At 43.6% G+C, this 18,663-nt stretch overlaps 1 protein-coding gene across 1 annotated transcript; it reads right to left on the bottom strand.

Moving 5' to 3' along the window:
• Positions 1 to 62: 62 nt before the first annotated feature.
• LOC109904677 (growth factor receptor-bound protein 10-like) lies at positions 63 to 18,368 on the bottom strand. Its single transcript, XM_020501860.2, has 14 exons — positions 18,228 to 18,368; positions 16,816 to 16,951; positions 15,989 to 16,145; positions 8,390 to 8,505; positions 7,777 to 7,851; positions 7,416 to 7,553; positions 7,170 to 7,280; positions 6,822 to 6,920; positions 6,502 to 6,579; positions 6,260 to 6,376; positions 6,072 to 6,138; positions 5,480 to 5,567; positions 5,260 to 5,353; positions 63 to 5,076 (listed from the first exon to the last, which is right to left on the bottom strand). Exons 2-14 carry the CDS (start codon positions 16,837 to 16,839, stop codon positions 4,930 to 4,932), a joined length of 1,311 nt encoding a protein of 436 aa, XP_020357449.1. The 5' UTR covers positions 16,840 to 16,951; positions 18,228 to 18,368; the 3' UTR covers positions 63 to 4,929.
• Between the last annotated feature and the right edge of the window lie 295 nt (positions 18,369 to 18,663).

The raw sequence follows: 18,663 nt of genomic DNA, 5'->3' as shown, positions 1-18,663 counted from the left end.
TGATCACTAGAGCCACCAGATCATTACAGGATGCTATATTGATTACCAGATCATCCATCATAGCAATGTCACCTTTTATTCTAATTTCCAATGAACAGAGAATATATCAGTCCCTTATTTGTATAAAAATACCTGAACAGGAGATACAATGTGATTGATTCAGATGTCTTCCTGACATTCAGCTCTCAGAGAGAAAGGAGCAAGAGTGGACAGATACCTCTGTTAAACAAACCACAATGCACTGCTGACATCGCACTGCACTTAACTTTTAAAGGTCATTTCAATGATGTTTTGTTTGAATCCTTGCCCATGGGTTTCAGTGGTGCAGATGGGTTTTGTTTGAATCCCTGCCCATGGGTTTCAGTGGTACAGATGGGTTTTGTTTGAATCCCTGCCCATGGGTTTCAGTGGTGCAGATGGGTTTTGTTTGAATCCCTGCCCATGGGTTTCAGTGGTGCAGATGGGTTTTGTTTGAATCCCTGCCCATGGGTTTCAGTGGTGCAGATGGGTTTTGTTTGAATCCCTGCCCATGGGTTTCAGTGGTGCAGATGGGTTTTGTTTGAATCCCTGCCCATGGGTTTCAGTGGTGCAGATGGGTTTTGTTTGAATCCCTGCCCATGGGTTTCAGTGGTGCAGATGGGTTTTGTTTGAATCCCTGCCCATGGGTTTCAGTGGTGCAGATGGGTTTTGTTTGAATCCCTGCCCATGGGTTTCAGTGGTGCAGATGGGTTTTGTTTGAATCCCTGCCCATGGGTTTCAGTGGTGCAGATGGGTTTTGTTTGAATCCCTGCCCATGGGTTTCAGTGGTGCAGATGGGTTTTGTTTGAATCCCTGCCCATGGGTTTCAGTGGTGCAGATGGGTTTTGTTTGAATCCCTGCCCATGGGTTTCAGTGGTGCAGATGGGTTTTGTTTGAATCCCTGCCCATGGGTTTCAGTGGTGCAGATGGGTTTTGTTTGAATCCCTGCCCATGGGTTTCAGTGGTGCAGATGGGTTTTGTTTGAATCCCTGCCCATGGGTTTCAGTGGTGCAGATGGGTTTTGTTTGAATCCCTGCCCATGGGTTTCAGTGGTGCAGATGGGTTTTGTTTGAATCCCTGCCCATGGGTTTCAGTGGTGCAGATGGGTTTTGTTTGAATCCCTGCCCATGGGTTTCAGTGGTGCAGATGGGTTTTGTTTGAATCCCTGCCCATGGGTTTCAGTGGTGCAGATGGGTTTTGTTTGAATCCCTGCCCATGGGTTTCAGTGGTGCAGATGGGTTTTGTTTGAATCCCTGCCCATGGGTTTCAGTGGTGCAGATGGGTTTTGTTTGAATCCCTGCCCATGGGTTTCAGTGGTGCAGATGGGTTTTGTTTGAATCCCTGCCCATGGGTTTCAGTGGTGCAGATGGGTTTTGTTTGAATCCCTGCCCATGGGTTTCAGTGGTGCAGATGGGTTTTGTTTGAATCCCTGCCCATGGGTTTCAGTGGTGCAGATGGGTTTTGTTTGAATCCCTGCCCATGGGTTTCAGTGGTGCAGATGGGTTTTGTTTGAATCCCTGCCCATGGGTTTCAGTGGTGCAGATGGGTTTTGTTCGCTAGTGAGAAAACATTTAAAAAACATGTCATAACAAAGTGTAACAAGGAGATACTACAAGAACATATCCAATTGGAACACAAAATATTAGCATTTTATGTTAAAACACGTTCTGCTAGTGTTTGCCACGCTGGCACCACACTGGCAGAAATGCTGGGCCAACCCTGAAATGTTTTCATTTTTTATTTGATAAATCCTATGAGAGAGACACACCTAGCTGGTTCTGTTTCAGTGTCTAGTCCCCAGCCCTTGACAATTTCTTATACCCTTTTCTGTCACAGACATAGATCAGAAGAACTGGATAGGTACGTGTAAGCAATATGTTCTCACCATTGAGTGTAAGGAAGGCTGAATGGCTGGGATTCAAGGCCTGCACTTTACTTTTAAAGGTAATTCACCTTGTGCCAACATCCACAGAATTTACCGTGAATGCGATCTCTGTGAACATTGGGATATTGCCTTTAAAAGGTGCATTGCTGACTTTGACAACATCTAAAGTCCTTAGATTGTTTCAACATTCTCTGAGCCAGTCAGCTTATACATACTAGAATTCAATGCATGCCAAAAGTTTGATAGCTTAATTTAATACTGTATATGTTCTGGTATATTATTATTTGTATATATAAAAGGTAATTTTCTGATGAAAATAAGAAAAATATACAATTGAGTCAATAGACACAATAAATCAAATAATGAAAAAAGGACCAAATGAATCTTCATTTGAGAGTGATGAGCAAATGCATAAAGCCCAATACATAGGCAGTGTCCCAAATGGCACCCTATTCCCTTTATTGTGCACTATATAGGAAATAGCGTGCCATTTGGAACGCACTCATAGTGCCCTGTTACCTAGATACAGTGTTAGATCTACATTTTGTCCATAGTTTCACATTCTGTCTAATAGATATTCAATACTGTCTTTATATTATACACATATGATTGGCCTTCTGTGAAGGATTGCATTATAACACAGTGATTAAGAGGCAAAGATTCAGAAAGCAAGAGACCTACTGTATACAGTGCCTTCAGAAAGTATTCACACCCAGCTTTGAGTAGTCTTGGGTATGTCTGCATCATCTTTGCAGATCTGGATTTGGGGATTTTCTCCTATTCTTCCTTGATGATTTTTTGCTAGGCCAACATCTCTGCTGTCTCACGCTAGGGCAACTGAGAAGGACAGGACTGGATGGTCTGGGCCGGGATGGGACTAGACAGGATAAGACATAACTGGACAGGATAAAACAGAACGGGACAGGACTGGTCCCAATACTCACAGAAACATTCTTACTGGACCCTTGTTTCCAGGGTTTGGAACATCTATCTGAAATGTATTATGTAAATTATAATAGCATGATTTCATACGCACACACAGCTCACAATGCCCACTTTAAGGTGAGGAGACTGTGGGCTGCTGCACTGCCCACCAATCCTACATCTCAAGTCATTATTTGAATCAAGATAAATACAATACATGTTGGGGGGTGGTTTAAATGGTTTCCTGTGTTCTGAGAATTAATGTCCTCTCACACCTATTGGTCTGACCTGTGTTAAAAGTACTATTTGAAATCTTTCAAATGCTTTGGGTGTTTGCTCTAGCCAGATGGGTAGGGTTTGCAGTTTTGAGACAGTTCTATTGGTCTATTAAGCAAGGCAAGCCCAATCAAGCACATATAGTATATTTTAAATGATTTCAAATAGTATTTAAACACAGCATCATGCTGACTGTGCAGTGAGAAGTGTGATTGAACACTGATTGAACACTGATTGACATTAATAAAATACAGTCTGGCTGTGATGAGGTTCTGTTCCAATACCCACATACAGTACTAGTGTAACGGATGTGAAACAGCTAGCTTAGTTAGCGGTGCACGCTAAATAGCGTTTCAATCGGTGACGTCACTTGCTCTGAGACGTTGAAGTAGTAGTTCCCCTTGCTCTGCAAGGGCCGCGGCTTTTGTGGAGCGATGGGTAACGATGCTTCGAGGGTGACTGTTGTTGATGTGTGCAGAGGGTCCCTGGTTCGCGCCTGGGTATGGGCGAGGGGACGGTCTAAAGTTATACTGTTACACTAGCACACTACTAAGAGTGTAACAAGGTCTTGAACATATGTTCTAAGAGCAATATTAGTGTGGACATTGGAACATAGCCTGAAAGACTCCAGTTTTAACTCTTGACAGTTTCAAGTGACAGTGCAGGGGGCAGGTTTTCCGGGGACCTATGTGAGACTTCTCCTCCTCTTCCCTCTGTCCCGTTATCAACACTCTGAACTTTCCGTCTGATTCCAGGGAATGGTAATGGGTTTCTAAATGTTCTGATGGGATCAGATGGAGCCGAACGGAGTAGGAATGAAAAGGTTGGTGAGGATTTCAGGAGCGGAGCCGCCTAGCTGTCACCTTTCTCAATAGCATGGCAAGGGCACGCTCAGCCACGCCTCTCAGTCCTGTCCAACACAATGCTAATCCAATCAGTAGGCTGGGATTTTTCACGCAGAAAAGAGGAGTAGGAGTAGAAAGAGGAGAAGGACAAGAGGAGAAGAAAGAAAGGAGGAAGAGGAGGTTGAGAAGGAGCGTTCAGCTTCATCCAACTCAGAAGAGAACTGTCGGCTGTCTGTTCAGAAGTGCAAATAGTTCTACAACAGTAATACAATGTCATCAGCTCTGACAGGGAAGTCCCCAACTCAAACATTCATCTGCCCTTTCAAACAAACGTCTTGGCCGTTTGTTTGAAAGGAGTTTTCTTTTTGGGGTTTTCTTTTTCTCCTCCTAGGGCCCTGTATAAAGTCTCGGTGAGTTAGTTGGATGGTTGGTCCAGTAAGTATAGCAGAGGAAGAGTAGGATGCCTCCCAGGCAACATCAGCTCCCCAGGTAGCATGAAGCGTCAGGTGATCAGCTTATAAAGACTGTACTGCACATATTGATTTGAGATATTGTCAATTGTTGTGATCGATTCGATCCATGTCTATCCCTGATGATCATTAAGGAAGTGAGGGGAGCCCAGCCCCCTGTCCGTCTGTCTATCTGAGGTGGATGAAGGAGAAGGAAACGGGCTTGGTTGGATCCATAGATATCCATAGAACACGATAGTTCACCACATATGTTTGTCTGTCTGTCCTTGTGTGTGGCAAGGTTTGAATACCCCACCCCTCTCTCTAAAATGTGGACTTGCTTACTCCCACTCATTTTAAAAAGCTTTGGATTGATGTAACTAAGCATATGCCATCAGCTTCCTTCCTTCCCTTTAAATCCATGACGAACGAGCGAACGAGGGGTAGAGAATTTAACTGCAGACAGAGGGTGGTGTAGTGAGACCAGGGGGCAGAGATCATGGTTCAGGGGTCAGAGGTCAGGGGTGAAGGGTCACAAGGCCACAACAGTGCAGGGGTGTTTGAGTTTGCAGGGCAGCACCCCTCTGTTGAGCTGGTAGAACTCCACAAGGTGGATCAGGTCTGTGAACTTGGTGGAGCCGTCGTCCAGACTGAAGGACATCTGACCTTCCTCCTCACACTGTGAGAGAGAGGAGACAAGTGAGCTATTATACACATACAATACAGTTGAGAAGGAGGGGAGGAGATAGGATGTGAGGACAACTTGAGACCGAGCCAAAATGGATGAACAAGAAAGAAGAGGAACAGATTAGACGTAGAAATTAGAAATAAAGTTGATGAGTTGAAAGAATAAATAACTGACCGGTAGGATCTGGAAGTGTCTGATCTTCTGGTGGTGGCACAGGGTCAGGACAAACGCCTTGGGGTTACTCTGACACTCTCTCAGCAGGAACAACCTGAAAAACACACACAAACACACATCCAAAACAGTGTCAATTATGTGTGTACTAGGGTGGATGGATGGACAGATGGATGTACGACGGACAGAAGGATGGATGGATAATACAGCTTCTAAGTCTTACCCGTCTACTTGTCCTTGTTGCATGATCATCTTGTGGGACTCTTCTCTCCTGATGCGACCACGGAACCATAGCTGTGTTCTGTGGATCACTGAAAGACACAGCAAGATGAGGTAAAGGTAAAGTAGAAGGCATTTTTTAGGTATGAATGTCTAAACCCAACTCATGTCCAGTTTTAGACAGGCAGAGATACATACGGATAAGGAGTGGAATAGGAACTGCTCCTTTTTCCAATGACAAAGGTTCATAAAGATGTCGGGATTCAGATATGACGTCTTGATTTAGTACTATCTACATTGCCCCAATAAATCAGCACAATGTACTTTTGAGTATACATTGGCAGCGTCTTGGAGCTTAAATTGGGATCATGTATACTGTTCTAATGACGATACAAAAAAAAGAGTAACAGAGAGAAATGTACAATATGGTGAACTTAGCAAATGATACATTTGTGGTGCATGGGGGCCGGCATTTATATGCACCTCCGCTATTGTGTAACAATAAACTAAATTACTAAGCATTTACGAAGTTACTCTGTTGTTACTATTGTAGTTATTACAGTGTTACTACCTAGATAGTGTAACGTGTAGGGTACCTGAGCTGAGAGAAGAGGGCTGGAGGGGGCTGGGGCTGCCAAGAGCCTTCATACGCTGACCCCGTTTCTGACGGCAGGGAAGATAACAAAGAAACAAAACATTTTAGATTGAAAGTGACAGAATTACACCTTTTTTTCCACAGACTCAGTCTCCCAAATCTTCCTCCCCCTTCTACTCCCCTCCTCACCCTCCATGTCTGTCCCTCCTCCACAGCGGCGCTCACTGCTTCCAGAGGGTTCTCTATGACGCGTCCCGTCCTGCCAGAGAAGTCCATGGCCACCAGAGAGTTCTCAGACACACTCCTCTACAGAGACGAGGATAGAGAACTTGTCTGAGCCATGCTACCATGCTCCAAAAGATCCTAGTCTGCCCTTTCAAGGTAAATCAGGATAACGCTAACCAGTTGTCATAAACATATAGGAGTCCTACCACAGGAGTAGAGAAATGTGGGACCGGAGACATCCTTTGCTGGGGACTCTTGTAGTTCTGATCCAGTAATATTCCATACTGTAAACACAGAACAACAACACAATAGAACATTTACATTTAGTCATTTAGCAGACGTGCTTATCCAGAGCCACTTAGAGACGCAATTTGGGTTAAGTGTCTTGCTCAAGAGCACATCAACATATTTTTCCTCTAGTCAGCTCAGGGATTTGAACCAGCAACGTTTCGGTTACTGGCCCAACGCTCCTAACTGCTAGGCTACCTCCTGCGTGTGTGTTCATGCATGTGTGTATGTACTGTACCTTTAAGAGTCTGAAGGCAGTCATCCAGCAGGTTCTGCTCTGTTCATCTTCGGCACACAGCATCCTCAGCTCCTTGCACTCACTCCTCACCTTACTGGGCTGTCAATCAAATAATCAGCCAATCACAGAGCCTTACTGGACTGTTCAAACAATATTTAGCTTGATTCTCTCGAATACTCACATTAAATAAGATAACCAAAGGATGATTTTACCAGTCTCCACCCTCCCTTATATCAGTCACTAGGCCACAACGACACCTGCACACCCCAACACCTGCACAGTCATCCCTGGGGGTCTGTCTGTCTGTCTGTCTGTCTGTCTGCAGTGTTATGTGTGTGTGTCCCTCACCTTGATACAGAACGTGTAGTCTGTGGGGGCGTTGTGCAGCTTCCTCCCTGTTGTCACTGTGAACACACTACTGTCCTCCAGGTCTGACAACAACTGGAGGTGTCTGGGCTCCTAGAGAGTGGAGGAAGGGGAGAGAGAGGGAGAGAGAGAGCAAGAGAGAGAGAGACAAAGTAGTGCTCCCTTAAAGCTTTGTGTCCAAACAACAAGGGCACTACCTAGGGAAAATAACTCTGATCTTCTTCCTACCTTGGACGATCCTTTAGTGGAGTAGTAAAGTCCAGAGCGTCTGAGGAACATGGAGAGTCTCTTCCAGGATTTCCTCCCTGATGCCTTCAGATAGAGGAACCCATGCACCTCCGGACAGCTGCTGGAGTTTAGGAAGTTCTGTACCCCCCCCCCCCCCCACACACACACAAACACAAACACAGGAGTGAGTAAGGACTGTGTGCTTGTGCATGTGTGTATGTTGAGGTGGGGATAGAGGTGTGTGTGTTTGTGTGTGTGTGTGTGTGTGTGTGTGTGTGTGTGTGTGTGTGTGTGTGTGTGTGTGTGTGTGTGTGTGTGTGTGTGTGTGTGTGTGTGTGTGTGTAGTGTAAGAGTACTCCACCTGTAAGAGCTGTGAGTGGGGGATGGAGCCGTTAGATTCCTGACACCACGCCACCATCTGCTCCGGGAAGAAGTTCTGAAGAGAGAGAGAGGATGAAAGAAGAGAAGAGAGCAAAATACTTCAGGGACTTCAGTATCACATTAGTGAACCACTAATAGTAGTCGAGAGAGAGGATAGGGGAGAGAGAGAGAGATGGAGAGAGAGGATAGGGGAGAGAGAGAGAGATGGAGAGAGAGGACAGGGGAGAGAGAGAGGATAGGGGAGAGAGAGAGAGGACAGCGAGAGAGTGATCCAGAGTAGATGCAGTATGATCTCACCCCCTGACGTAATCCCTTGGTGAGCGCACCCATGCAGGCACACGCGCACAAACACCCCTCTTAGTGTGATTGACATGGTAGTTTTACTGTAGTCATTACCACAGTACTGAGGTGAGGTCACTCCCTCTTACTGAATCACCTCGGGCAGTGTGTGTGTGTGTGTGTGTGTGTGTGTGTGTGTGTGTGTGTGTGTGTGTGTGTGTGTGTGTGTGTGTGTGTGTGTGTGTGTGCGTGTGTGTGTGTTTTTGTTTGCAACAGTGTGTATGTGTGTGCGACGGAGTGTGCAGAGGACTCACCAAGGGATTCCTGAAGAACTCATACTTGTCATAGTTCTTCCTGAAGAGGAATTTACTGTCACTGGGCATAGAGGCTTGAACCTGAACCACCAACTCATGGTCCTCCAGACAACGCTCTGCAGAGAGGAGGGGGAGGAAGAGGGAGAATAGAGAGGGAGAGATCAGACATTAGCTCATTTATTTGCATTGCTACAGTTAGTTATCATACTTTGTTTCCAGTATTTGAGTGAGGGTACCCTGGAAAAGAGATCAGGGAAGCCCATGGTAGGGATGCTGTGAGACTTGACGGGAAAGAGAGAGGGGGAGGGTGGAGTGAGAGAAAGAAAGAAAGAGAAACAGAGATGAAGAGAGAAAGGACAGCAGGACTTGGCATTGCAGTAGAATGATGTCATGTATTTAACTTGATTGCATAGAGAAACCAGCCCAGTTTCCCTGTCCTCTCCCTCTCCTGTTACTCTCCCTCCCACCCTCCTTTTTCTCTCTACCTCTCACTTCTTCCCTCCATAACTCCTCCTCCCTGTCAAAAAAACATCCTGGCAGGAGAATTTCCTGTTGAAGTAGAGGGAGAGAGCTGATTGGCTGAGCTTTCAGGGGGCTCGACCAACATAGCTCTGTGATTGGTTGTTTGCTACATTGGCCTAATACTGACATCCTGCCTCAGCACCCTTCCCCCTCTCCCTCTCTCTACTTTCTCCACCCTCCCTTTCACTGTTCTCTTCTCACATTCCATCTCTCCCATACAATTTTTCCAGAAACGACAATGATCTACCAAGTATAAACCAGTCTTCTATCACAGTAACAGTCAGTAGAAATAGGAACGCTAAGTGGAAACTATATAGAGAATAAGAGGGAAGAAACAAAACTACACTACCCTAGTCTAGTAGGGTCAGATGTTGTAACCAGTCCTATTGGACTCCTACAGTATTTTCTCCTACAGGATTTTTAAAAATCCTTTCGGATAACTCCTATAGGATTATATTCTATAGCATAAGATTAATCATAATGGATTGTTTCCAAAATCTGATAGGATTTACTATAGGATTTTTGACTAGGGTAAAGAGGTCATAAAAGGTAGAACAGAAGTGTGGATTGTATGTGATTGAAACTTTTAGGTAACTATGATCTGTATGCTTCCCCAACCTTAATACACTCCACGCAGAGGCACACACCAGATGCAGGCATGCATGCACACGCATGTACACACATACATACACACACTGACCCTCATATCAGCCGCCACCTCCACCACCTTTCCAGCTCCATCGCCACTGTACAACTTGAAGATCTGGACACAGGACTTTTTACTCTCCCTCCCTCCATCCATCCCTCCCTCCCTCCCTCCGTCTCCCCCTATTCTGTTCCTCCATCTCTCTACCTCTCACTTTCTCCCTCCGTAACTCCTCCCCCGTGTCAAAGAACAGTCAGAAATAACTATAGTTTGTATAAAGAACTGAAGTTGAGGGTCTGTTAGACCCTTTTTACTTTCTCTATTTGTATGTTCCCCTTTCCCTCTCTCTTGATCTTGAGGTAGAGATCATATGATGGGACTCCAGCTGATTGGAGACCCTTAGTCACACACACACACACACATGCATACACACAGTGCTCAAACTCAGTTTCTATTTAAAAAAAAGGATTGCGCCCATACCATGCCTCAGTGCTGGCTAACACAAAGCTCAAGGTGTGTGTGTGTGTGTCTGCGCCTCTCTGTCCTTGCAGGGGAATTTCCTGTTGAAGTAGAGGGAGAGATCTGATTGGCTGAGCTGTCTGGGGGCTCGACCAACGTAATTCTGCGATTGGCCATTTGCTGCATTGGCCTGATACTGACACCCCGCCTCAGCACCCTTCCCCCTCTCCCTCTCTCTACTTTCTCCACCCTCCCTTTCTCTGCTCTCTTCTCACATTCCATCTCTCCCGTACAGTTTTTTCCAGAAACGACAATCTACCAAGTATAAAACGATCTTCTATCCCAGTAACAGTCAGTAGAAATAGGAACGTTTGGTGAAAACTATACTGTATAGAGAATAAAAGAGAAGAAACAAAACTACTCTAATAAAAACATCCTATAGGACAAGTGATTTTCAATACAATCCTATATAATTCTCACAATCCTATAGGATTTTGTGTCACCTCTACTGTTTGAATTCTACTGGACTACTGTTTTCCTATTGGAAATAAAAAGTAATCATCTTGGATCCTATAGGATTCTTGCAGTTCTATAGGATTCTTGACCCTATATGATTCTCACAATCCTATAGGATTCTTGACCCTATATGATTCTCACAATCCTATAGGATTTTGTGTCACCTCTACTGTTTGAATTCTACTGGACTACTGTTTTCCTATTGGAAATAAAAAGTAATCATCTTGGATCCTATAGGATTCTTGCAGTTCTATAGGATTCTTGACCCTATATGATTCTCACAATCCTATAGGATTCTTGACCCTATATGATTCTCACAATCCTATAGGATTTTGTGTCACCTCTACTGTTTGAATTCTACTGGACTACTGTTTTCCTATTGGAAATAAAAAGTAATCATCTTGGATCCTATAGGATTCTTGCAGTTCTATAGGATTCTTGACCCTATATGATTCTCACAATCCTATAGGATTCTTGACCCTATATGATTCTCACAATCCTATAGGATTTTGTGTCACCTCTACTGTTTGAATTCTACTGGACTACTGTTTTCCTATTGGAAATAAAAAGTAATCATCTTGGATCCTATAGGATTCTTGCAGTTCTATAGGATTCTTGACCCTATATGATTCTCACAATCCTATAGGATTCTTGACCCTATATGATTCTCACAATCCTATAGGATTTTGTGTCACCTCTACTGTTTGAATTCTACTGGACTACTGTTTTCCTATTGGAAATAAAAAGTAATCATCTTGGATCCTATAGGATTCTTGCAGTTCTATAGGATTCTTGACCCTATATGATTCTCACAATCCTATAGGATTCTTGACCCTATATGATTCTCACAATCCTATAGGATTTTGTGTCACCTCTACTGTTTGAATTCTACTGGACTACTGTTTTCCTATTGGAAATAAAAAGTAATCATCTTGGATCCTATAGGATTCTTGCAGTTCTATAGGATTCTTGACCCTATATGATTCTCACAATCCTATAGGATTCTTGACCCTATATGATTCTCACAATCCTATAGGATTTTGTGTCACCTCTACTGTTTGAATTCTACTGGACTACTGTTTTCCTATTGGAAATAAAAAGTAATCATCTTGGATCCTATAGGATTCTTGCAGTTCTATAGGATTCTTGACCCTATATGATTCTCACAATCCTATAGGATTCTTGACCCTATATGATTCTCACAATCCTATAGGATTTTGTGTCACCTCTACTGTTTGAATTCTACTGGACTACTGTTTTCCTATTGGAAATAAAAAGTAATCATCTTGGATCCTATAGGATTCTTGCAGTTCTATAGGATTCTTGACCCTATATGATTCTCACAATCCTATAGGATTCTTGACCCTATATGATTCTCACAATCCTATAGGATTTTGTGTCACCTCTACTGTTTGAATTCTACTGGACTACTGTTTTCCTATTGGAAATAAAAAGTAATCATCTTGGATCCTATAGGATTCTTGCAGTTCTATAGGATTCTTGACCCTATATGATTCTCACAATCCTATAGGATTCTTGACCCTATATGATTCTCACAATCCTATAGGATTTTGTATCAACTCTATCAGAATTGGACTACTTCTTTTCCTATGTGAAATCAAAAGTAATCCCATTGGAACCTCTCGTATATTTTTTACTTTGTATTTTTATTCAATTTTTTTAACAATACAAAACATGCACATACAAACACTCACCAACATCTACCACATTCCCCTTGCCCAGACCCACCTGCTCACATCTCCCATCTCCAGCACCCATCACTCTCCGCCACATGGCCTCAAACTGCACCATTTTATTTCTCTCCATCGACCATGCACATTCAACATTTAGATAATAAAGCATTTGACCTTTCCATTGTGGAGGATGGAGGATTGGTTTATTTCCAGTTTTTAAGTATGTTTTTCCTGCTGATTGATGAGAATAGTATCGTCCAGCCCATCGGGTATCTCACTGCACCATCATATGCCATGTCTTGAACGATGCAGACAGACAGATTAAAAGTACATTTATTCTATAGGTTTTTGATAACTCTTGAAGGATTTTGTTAGCCCAATCAGAATCATATTATAACTTTTTTTCTTAATTGAACCCATTCAATATAATTTGTTGTCCTTAGTTCCAGCACAATACAACAACATTAATTACCACATTTTCGATGATCGGAAACAACAGTTCTATATTAATTTCTGTTTTATTCACCTGTGAGAAAGCATGTCCCTTTAAGAGTGATTGATGATGTCACAACTAGCACGAGCCTGCAGTTTTAATTAGAACTTCTTAAGGCTAGGTGTCCCGCTAGCGGGATACCTGTCGACAGCTTCCGGTGAAATTGGAGGGCCGCAATTCAAATAAAAATGATGGATAAAAATGATGGATATTAAACATTTAGGTACATACAAGTATGTTATATCGGGTAAAAGCTTAAATTCTTGTTAATCTAACTGCATGTCATGCGATTGTTTAAGGACGGTGCCCCACATCAAAATATTTTTTCACCGGCACAAGTTTCATAAATTCACAAATAGCGATTATAATATTTTCACTTACTTTTTGAAAATCTTCCTCTGATTTGCAATCCAAAGGGTCCCAGCTACAAAATTATTGGTTGTTTTGTGAGATAAAATCCTTCTTTATATCCCAAAAAGTCAGTTTAGTTGGTGCCATCGATTTGAGTAATTCACTCGTTCAACATTCAGAGAAAGGAATCCGAAAAGCTACGGCTAAACTTTGATAAAACAAGTCAAAATACATGTATATTTAATCGTCAGGTACCCTAAAATGTAATTAAACTATAATATTTCATACGGAAAGAAGTATGTTCAATAGGAAATCAAAATTAGCAGGTGCGCGTCCTCTTTGTCACGCACACACAGACTGATTTCCAACTCTGACTCCCAGTACTAAAACTCAAAATTCTTCCTCGATTGGGAAGAAACACGCCTGAGACCTTGAACAGAGACTGTTGACATCTAGTGTAAACCATAGGGATTGTAATCTGGGAGCTGGATTTGGATATGATTTGGATACGTTCCATTGGAAGAGCATGGGCTCTGGTTGGTTTTTCTTTGGATTTTCTCCTATCATATCTATTGTGTTATAGTCTCATACATTATTTTAACATTTCTACACATTTCAAAGTGTTTTATATCCAGTGCCACGAATTATATGCATATCCCGGCTTCTGGGCCTGAGTAACAGGCAGTTTACTTTGGGCACGTCAGTCAGGCGGAAATTCTGAAAAAAGGAACCTAGCCCTAGTCTAACTCTCAAGTTGAGCTCGCCACTAGTGGCGATTGTCTAACATCTCCGGTTGTCTAACATAATTTTTTACTGTTTTCTCCTTCACTGTGCGTGAATGCAAGAACTGTGAGTACAGTAATTTTCCTTATGTTTCCTGATAAAGTTGTCAATGTTTTAGACATATTTTCATCATTGTACAACATTTTATGCACTTGTTTTTATGCTAGCAAAGAAACTACTGTTAGGCACATTTTGCCAATCAGCTGACTAGCTACAATATATATATACAAAGGTATGTGGACACCCCTTCAAATTAGTGGATTCGGGAGCCCCACGTAATAGGATGCAACCTTTCCAACAAGTCATTTTGTAACATTTCGGCCCTGCTAGAGTTGCCCCGGTCAACTGTAAGTGCTGTTATTGTGAAGTGGAAACGTATAGGAGCAACAATGGCTCAGCCGTGAAGTGGTAGGCCACACAGGCTCAAAGAACAGGGCCGCAGAGTGTGTAAAATGAATCTGTCCTCAGCTGCAACAATCACTACCGAGTTCCAAATTGCCTCTGGAAGCAACGTCAGCACAATAACTGTTTGTTGAGAGCTTCATGAAATGGTTTTCCATGGCAGCCACACAGAAGCCTAAGATCACCATGCGCAATGCCAAGTGTCAGCAGCAGTGGTGTAAAGCTCGCCGCCATTGGACTCTGGAGCAGTGGAAACACATTCTCTGGAGTGATGAATTCCACTTCACCATATGGCAGTCCGACGAACTAATCTGTGTTTGGCAGATGCCAGGAGAACGATACCTGCCCCAATGCATAGTGCTCACTGTAAAGTTTGGTCTGGGGCTGTTTTTCATGGTTCGGGCTAGGCCCCTTAGTTCCAGTGAAGGGAAATCTTAATGCTACAGCATACAATGACATTATAGATGACTCTGTGCTTCCAACTTTGTGGCAACAGTTTGAGGAATGCCCTTTCCTGTTTCAGCATGACAATGCTCCCGTGCACAAAGCGAGGTCCATACAGAAATGGTTTATTGAGGTCGGCATGGAAGAACTTGACTGGCCTGCACAGAGCCCTGACCTTAACCCCATTGAACAACTTTGGGATGAATTAGGACTGCGACCCAGGCCTAATCGCCCAACATCACTAATGCTCTTATGGTTGAATGGAAACAAGTCCCCCCAGCAATGTTCCAGCATCTAGTGGAAAGCCTTCTCAGAAGAGTTATAGCAGCAAACGGGGGACCAACTCCATATTAATCCCCGTGATTTTGCACCTGTTCAACGAGCAGGTGTCCACATGCTTTTGGTCATGTAGTGTAGCTAACTAGGTACGTTGTAGCCATCTGTATGTTGTTTTTGAGTCATTGTATTATCATAGCAGATGAGAAATGTGTTTTCTTGTTTGTTTATATGTGCCTTATTATATGCAAGTCAACCCCACTTTCATGATTCCTGGTAGACCCCTAGTAGAAAAATCTGATCACATTTTGGAACCAGTCCTATTGGAATCCCATGGAATTCTTCTTCATTTTTATATATATTTTGTGTTCTCCTTTCCCTCTCTCTTGATCTTGAGGTAGAGATAACATGATGGGACTCCAGCTGATTTGGAGACACATAGTCAGTCAGACAGTCAGTCAGACAGACAGACAGACTGTGCTAAAACTTACAGTATCTATTCTCCAAAAGGATTAAGCCCATACCTTGCTTCAGTGCTGGCTAACATGGAGCTCAAGGTGTCTGTATATCTGCGCCACTCTGTCCTGGCGTCTGGCAGAGAAATGTCCTGTTTAAGTAGAGGGAGAGAGCTGAGCTGTCTGGGGGCTCGACCAACGGCTGATACTGACACCCACCTCAGCACCCTTCCCCCTCTCCTTCTCTCTACTTTCTCCATCCCTCCCTTTCTCTGCTCTCATCTCACATTCCATCTTTCCAATACAGTTTTTCCAGAAATGACGACACTCTACCTAGTATAAACCAGTCTTCTATCCCAGTAACAGTCAGTACAAATAGGAAATAGGAAAACAGGATAGCGAATAAGAGGGAAGAAACTCACCTAAAAGTCATAAAAGGTAGAACAGAAGTGTGGATTTTATGTTATTGAAGTTTTTAGGTAGCTAGGATCTTCCCCAACCTTAACACACTTGATGCACATACACACACACCAGACAGACCCACACACAAGCACACACCGAGGCCCAGCAGTGGGTGATGCTCCACCAGGCTCCAGCTGTTGTCGTCCAGACAGTGGCTCCTATAGACCAGGAACTGGCACACGTCTCTGGCCCTCATATCAGCTGGCACCTCCACCACATTCCCTGCGCCATCTTCACTGTACACCTTGATGATCTGTATACACACGCACACACAGAGAGAGAGAGAAATATTATATTAATATAAAAACATGAATATGATCATTATAAAAGACACAGTCCCTGCCCCATCATCACTGTTCACCTTTATTAGAATAAAGGGTCACAAAATACATTTACAGTCATTACAAACAGGCCACTGTGAAGAGTAGCTGAAACATTAAGGGCCGGTTAACAGTTAAGGGCCGGTTAACAGTTAAGGGCCGGTTAACAGTTAAGGGCCCGTTAACATTAAGGGCCCGTTAACATTAAGGGCCCGTTAACAGTTAAGGGCCCGTTAACAGTTAAGGGCCCGTTAACATTAAGGGCCGGTTAACAGTTAAGGGCCGGTTAACAGTTAAGGGCCGGTTAACAGTTAAGGGCCGGTTAACAGTTAAGGGCCCGTTAACATTAAGGGCCGGTTAACAGTTAAGGGCCCGTTAACAGTTAAGGTCCCGTTAACATTAAGGGCCGGTTAACAGTTAAGGGCTGGTTAACAGTTAAGGGCCGGTTAACATTAAGGGCCCGTTAACATTAAGGGCCCGTTAAGCCTAGCCGTTCCGTCTGAAACACAAACTGTAGCACTGCAGCTATACTGCATTATGATGCTGTTATAACACATTGTAAGACTTCTCATAAGCATGACTGTCTGCCTTATGTCTTATTACCATGCCATAATAATCCGGACTCATTTTGAGTGAGTTGAAATGTTAATGAAACAGGGTTGGTTTCCTGGACACAGATCAAGCCTATTCCTGATCAATAGAGATTCTCCACACTGGTCTTTTAGGTCCAGGACTTAGTCTGGGTTGGGGAAACAGAGACACAGTAGGACTGTTACTGTTACTGACACACACGCACGCACACACGCATGCACGCACACACAGACACACACACACACGCGCACACACACACACACACACACACACTTTCTAGCCGTTCTATTAGATGGTTGAATCCGGCTCCTGTGGTACAACTTTCTGATCTGTAAGTGAGGATATCCTCGAACGCTGACCATGACTGTATGTATATCATCTAAAAACCACGGTTCGACCTTTAACACACGCTCCCGAACATACACATTTACCAATATACCTGAGATATATTGTACACACCCTACATACACACCTCTGAGATATACGCACTAAACATACTGACAATATACATACATTCACCTAAACATATACAATACTCACACTTAAAAATACACATATGCACTTAACGATGTACACACAAATATTCACGTTTTAAAATCACACCCACTTAGACATTTATTAATTGACATACATACATATATACCTATCTTCTTTCTCCCAGCAGGGAAGTGTGTGTGTGTGTGTGTGTGTGTGTGTGTGTGTGTGTGTGTGTGTGTGTGTGTGTGTGTGTGTGTGTGTGTGTGTGAGCATGTGAGAGAGAGGGTGTGCTGTATGTCTGCAGAAAATGTTATTTCAATCATTCAACTTTTTATCCCCAAACCCATCAAAACATATCGTAGAAAATCACACGACACTAGAAACAACTCCACAGTAGAACACAGAATCACACGACACTAGAAACAACTCCACAGTAGAACACAGAATCACACGACACTAGAAACAACTCCACAGTAGAACACAGAATCACACGACACTAGAAACAACTCCACAGTAGAACACAGAATCACACGACACTAGAAACAACTCCACAGTAGAACACAGAATCACACGACACTAGAAACAACTCCACAGTAGAACACAGAATCACACGACACTAGAAACAACTCCACAGTAGAACACAGAATCACACGACACTAGAAACAACTCCACAGTATCACACAACACTAGAAACAACTCCACAGTAGAACACAGAGAATCACAGGAAATCAAAAATGACGCCAAAGCTCTCTCTGCCTCCCCCGGCCCCCGTGCAGAGAACACAAAGGGTACAAACTAGAAAGGAGACACCAGAAACAAAATAAAAATATTCTTGCCTCTCATAGTAGTTTGAGAACGTTTCTAAATGTGGAATGTCATCACTACTAAAGCTATACACACAGACACACACACAACAAACCCTACCCACTACACACACATATGCTTACCTCTACAGCCTGAAAGAGGCAACAGTCAGGAGAGCACGATGGCATTTTCACACTGAGCCTTACTCTGCTGAGACAGAGAGAGGAAGAGAGAGAAAGAGGGAGGGATAGGGGAGGGAGGGGAAAGGAGTGGAAGAGAGGGAGGGACAGAGGAGGGAGGGGAAAGGAGTGGAAGAGAGGGAGGGATAGGGGAGGGAGGGGAAGAGAGGGAGGGATAGGGGAGGGAGGGGAAAGGAGTGGAAGAGAGGGAGGGACAGAGGAGGGAGGGGAAAGGAGTGGAAGAGAGGGAGGGACAGGGGAGGGAGGGGAAAGTAGTGGAAGAGAGGGAGGGAGGGGAAAGTAGTGGAAGAGAGGGAGGGACAGGGGAGGGAGGGGAAAGTAGTGGAAGAGAGGGAGGGAGGGGAAATTAGTGGAAGAGAGGGAGGGACAGGGGAGGGAG

The sequence above is a fragment of the Oncorhynchus kisutch genome, linkage group LG14, assembly GCF_002021735.2.
Source record: "Oncorhynchus kisutch isolate 150728-3 linkage group LG14, Okis_V2, whole genome shotgun sequence".
In the NCBI taxonomy this organism is placed as follows: domain Eukaryota; kingdom Metazoa; phylum Chordata; class Actinopteri; order Salmoniformes; family Salmonidae; genus Oncorhynchus; species Oncorhynchus kisutch.
Note: the sequence above shows the minus strand (reverse complement) of the source record. Positions and strands in the feature narration are given on the sequence as shown.